General features: G+C 44.2%; 1 protein-coding gene across 1 annotated transcript in view; it reads right to left on the reverse strand.

Annotated features, from left to right (window-relative positions):
- Nucleotides 1-4538, reverse strand: part of LOC103519271 (serine/threonine-protein kinase pakG-like) — a gene marked incomplete at its 5' end in the record, with an annotated part of 10649 nt that extends 6111 nt beyond the window's left edge. The window contains 4 exons of the mRNA XM_026830826.1: nucleotides 1148-1324; nucleotides 2041-2319; nucleotides 3976-4003; nucleotides 4101-4538. Coding sequence (XP_026686627.1) covers nucleotides 1148-1324; nucleotides 2041-2319; nucleotides 3976-4003; nucleotides 4101-4538 — 922 coding nt within the window. The remainder of the gene's footprint in view (nucleotides 1-1147; nucleotides 1325-2040; nucleotides 2320-3975; nucleotides 4004-4100) is intronic.
- Between the last annotated feature and the right edge of the window lie 56 nt (nucleotides 4539-4594).

Raw genomic sequence — 4594 nt, forward strand, 5'->3', positions numbered from 1 at the left:
CCAGAAAAAGGGCTTAAAGATTTCCGGCTTTTTTGGGATAACTTAGATTAGAACTATTTGCGGTACGAATATGTGTGATTGCAACGTGTGATTATGCTTCCAACTGATTTACAATATTATTTGGAACAATGGTAGCACAAGAACCTTAGTGGAATAAATGATTGTTGTCAAAGGGACGGCTACAGGAAATAACTAGTTGTCGTATCCTGGGTCTCACAGAGTCGCGACTCGTCAACCAGTAGGCTATTGGTCGTCGCAGTCATTCCGTAGTATAGGTGTAGGTTGAGCAAGCCAGACGCTCGCTTGGGGATGCTGCTGGGCACGACGTTACAATCGTAAGTTCAACTTAGACAGGGTGCGATGGTAGTAGACACTCTAGAGCTTCGGTCCAAAGTACACATGGCGGTTGACCACATTTTCCATTCGAGAATGCGCGCTTTAAGCCCAGGTATTAGGGAACATGTTTCTTCGGAAAGATTTAATCCTGCTATGTATCCCAGTATATACCAATGTTACATCGTAGTACGAGATGCTGCGACTACCTTTTACACTTCTGAGTATGATCGCATAACCTACTTATGTCTGTCCCTCGCTATATCCGCCTATCTTCGTCGCTAACATCATCCCATCCTTAGAATGTGTTAGGACCTTTCCAGGCCGTAGGCTTAGCCAGTAGACACGGACCTTATACACTGCTGTCTATATCCTACTCCACACTACAGGGATGCATTGCAGAGGAGGTTGGGATGGTACCCCCTCCCTCTTTGGGATCTATCTACCAGAATGGGTCATAGATAAGAAACTATGTCTTGACAATTCAACAATAATAGTATTCAAATAAAATTGAAAAAGACCACTATTTTTCCAACTGGTTTAACTTCACTAATAACTGCCAAGGTTTTAATTGACGGGGGGTTTTACCCTTCATTGGGCGACAAGCTACTCACATTAACCTCACTAAGCCTGAGTGGGACTGGGGAAAAGAAAGCTCACCATTGCCCAGATTGTCACCCATTCGGATACTAACCACGTACAACCGTTGCTTTGCTACTTAACTTGGTTGATTCATTGGAAACTGGTGCTTTTTGCCAAGTTTTTTTTCTTCTCCTTCTTCTTCATTTCTTTTTTTGGGACCTCGATAACTTACCTGTTGTTCATTGGACTGTCTGTCTTGTCTGTGTCTATCGTCTCGTCTCAGATCTTCCAGTACTGCCTGGTGATGTTGTTGTAGTTGAGTCTCGCTGAGTTGATTACTGGAGGAGTGTTGATTGTCTTCTTGGCGATTCAGAGAGTTTCGGTACGACTGGGTCGACGACTGAGGGACCTGGGAATAACAAATAGAATACAATATGCCCTGTTTAATGTGCTACGACACAAACCACAAGAGTCTAATATAACAGTTGTTGCATACATAGTTAGAAAATAACGAAATACTGAGCTGCGCACACAAGAATTTCGCAAGAAAAGAACCTCATTATATCAATTCATCACATCGTTTAAAACTCACAAAGCCAGGCTAGGTAGTTTGGTTGGTAGCCCGTCTGCCTTATAAGCGCTAGGCCGCGGGGTCGATTCCGCCCAGGGCGGACTTTATCCTAAACAGATAAGTTTCGTTCTCGGAACGACTGGCTCTAACTTATCCTGTCTTACTTATCTCTTCGATTTCGGGACTATAAGACTTACAGTTTCCTCTATCAAACCTCTTTATAAAAAAGACCCTCATTATAACGCCATCCAAACTCTGTATTCTTATAATATTCAGGATATCAAGGACTATAAAAAGGACTGAAAACTCACCTCTCTTTCCTCCGAGCCGCTACTGGTCGCTACCAGGTCGCTCGTGTTGTCCGGACTGCTCTGGCGCGACGTGAAGTCGATTTCTAACTTATCCTGTCTTAATTATCTCTTCGATTTCGGGACTATAAGACTTACAGTTTCCTCTATCAAACCTCTTTATAAAAAAAGACTCTCATTATAACGCCATCCAAACTGTATTCTTATAATATTCAGGATATCAAGGACTATAAAAAGGTAAGTTACCTCTCTTTCCTCAGAGCCGCTACTGGTCCCTACCAGGTCGCTCGTGTTGTCCGGACTGCTCTGGCGCGACGTGAAGTCGATCGCTTCGAGCAGATAGTTGAACGGGTACATGGAGCGACGCGCTTTCTTCGGGGAGGGGGACGATGGTTGGGAGGGGACCGTGTGGGTGTGGTCGGGGTGGGTGGTGGGGGTGATGATCACTGTGGACGTGTGGTGGGAACTAATACTAGGCGAGCTACTGCTACTACTGGAAGGAACTGGTAATTTTTGACTTAGTACCTGTGGAAGAAGAGAAGACAGACGGTATTAGTACTTTTTTTAAATTCTTTTTTCTAACGTCTACACTTACTACTAGTTCTAGCACATTCTTGGATGTACATATGAATGTGCATAGAACTCAGTTGCAGCAATAACTGACGCGTTATTCAGTTCCAGAGAACCTGTTTGTGCCAGCCTAGTTAGCTTAGTTGGTAGTGCGTCTGCCTTGTAAGCGCTAGGCCACGGGTTCGATTCCCGCCCGGGGCGGATTTTATCCTGATGGGATAATGTTCGTTCTCGGAACGGCTGGTTTCTCCTATCCTGTCTTCCTTCTCTCTTCGATTTCGGGACGATAAGACCCTATCAGTTACAGTTCCCTCTGTCAAACCTCTTAAAAAGTTTGTTTTTTGTTTTTTTTTCCCCCATACGACCATAAAACTTACAAAATAAACAGATTTTTTCACAATATTTAATAAAGGCCATTAAAAAAAAAAAATAAAAAAAAATGAAATGCTAACAAAGCTAACAAACACAAAAAGCCCACTCCGAGGCCTCGGTGTAGGGGCAAACACCCCTAAAGGATGGGTTAAGCTCCTACGAATCTACTAAAAAAGCTCTGCTTAAACAAGGTTATATTTGCATACTAGCTGAATTCCGTCGCTTCGCTCCGGAATCCCGCTAGTTCATCCCGAGGCATGGCCAAACTTGTGAAAAAGGCATGGCCGAACTTGTAGTTATCAAACTAAAAACATAAACGAAACTCAAATATTAGGCGAGCGAGGAAAAGTTTTCTCTCCCGCAGTCTCTGCACTCTGTGTATTTCTTATGGTGATTTTAGCGATCAAAAATTGATCATATCTCAGGACCGGTTTAGATTTTCGCAAAATCCTTTCTTATTGCACACCCAGACCATAAAAGGAATATTCCTACCAAATTTCAACTTTCTAGGTGTTGTGGTTCTAGAGATAGAGCGATCAGTGTGTGAAATGTGAAATGTGAATGAGTGAATGGATCTCGTTCTTATAATATAAGAAGAACAAGATCCATTCACTCATTCACATTTCACACACTGATCGCTCTATCTCCAGAACCACAACACCTAGAAAGCTGAAATTTGATAGGAATATTCCTTTTATGGTCTAGGTGTGCAACAAGAAAGGATTTTGCGAAAATCTAAACCGATCCTGAGATATGACCAATTTTTGATAGCTAAAATCTCCATAAGAAATACACAGAGTGCAGAGACTGCAAGAGAGAAAACTTTTCCTCGCTTGCCTAATATTTGAGTTTCGTTTATGTTTTTAGTTTGATAAATACAAGTGCGGCCATGCCTTTTCCACAAGTTTGGCCATGCCTCAAGTTCGGCCATGCCTTTTCCACAAGTTTGGCCATGCCTCAAGTTCGGCCATGCCTTTTCCACAAGTTTGGCCATGCCTCAAGTTCGGCCATGCCTTTTCCACAATCAAAGAAAAGTTGAAAATTGGCTAAAAAGTGACTGAAAAACCGGGCCTTAGTGTAGTAAATTTAAGGGAAACCGGGCCTTAGTCCAGTAAATTTAGGGAAAAGCGGGCCTTGGTCTATTTTCTTTATTTTACTTTTTGCAAAAGCTTTTTCATATTTGCTTACTGATAACATGGGTAAAAAATACTAAAAGTTTAGATTTCGATATAGTCTTACCATTTTGGCCCATTCAAAACCAAGAGTACTGAAATGCTTAGACATTAAACCGAGGATATAATCGGGCAACCCATTTTATCTTGACTATTCTCGACACTCCAATCGGATGGATCAAGTTGACTTACCCTCGATTCAGAAAGTGTTGTATCCTCATCTGTTCTTCCCTGTGTAGGCGATTCTCATCCGGCCCATCTTCATCAATTACCAGCTGCTGAGTTGAATCCGGATCTCCATAGTCCATCCCCTCACACGATGGCACGCTACCACCACCTCGTCCTCCGTAGATCACCTCACACGAGGGCACGCTCATGTCTACGCTCTCCTCTTCGATTTTCACGACAGGCTCCATGATTTCTTCGAGTAGGCGGGCGCGAGATCCTTCCTCCGGCGAGAGTCTGGAGTCTTGCGAGGACTCATCTTGGCGGGAGAGAGACCTCCTCGCCGCGCTGGCCGAGCCCTGTGAGCACTCGTCGTGTTGGCGGGCGCGAGATCCTTCATCCCGCGAGAGTCTCGAGTCTTGGGAGTACTCGTCTTCTTGGCGGGACAGAGGGCGTCGTGCCGCGCTGGGGGAGGAGGATCGGGGCGTGCCCGGGGCGGAGGAACAGGACGCGGCCGAGTC

The sequence above is a fragment of the Diaphorina citri genome, unplaced genomic scaffold, assembly GCF_000475195.1.
Source record: "Diaphorina citri unplaced genomic scaffold, Diaci psyllid genome assembly version 1.1 scaffold2637, whole genome shotgun sequence".
In the NCBI taxonomy this organism is placed as follows: domain Eukaryota; kingdom Metazoa; phylum Arthropoda; class Insecta; order Hemiptera; family Psyllidae; genus Diaphorina; species Diaphorina citri.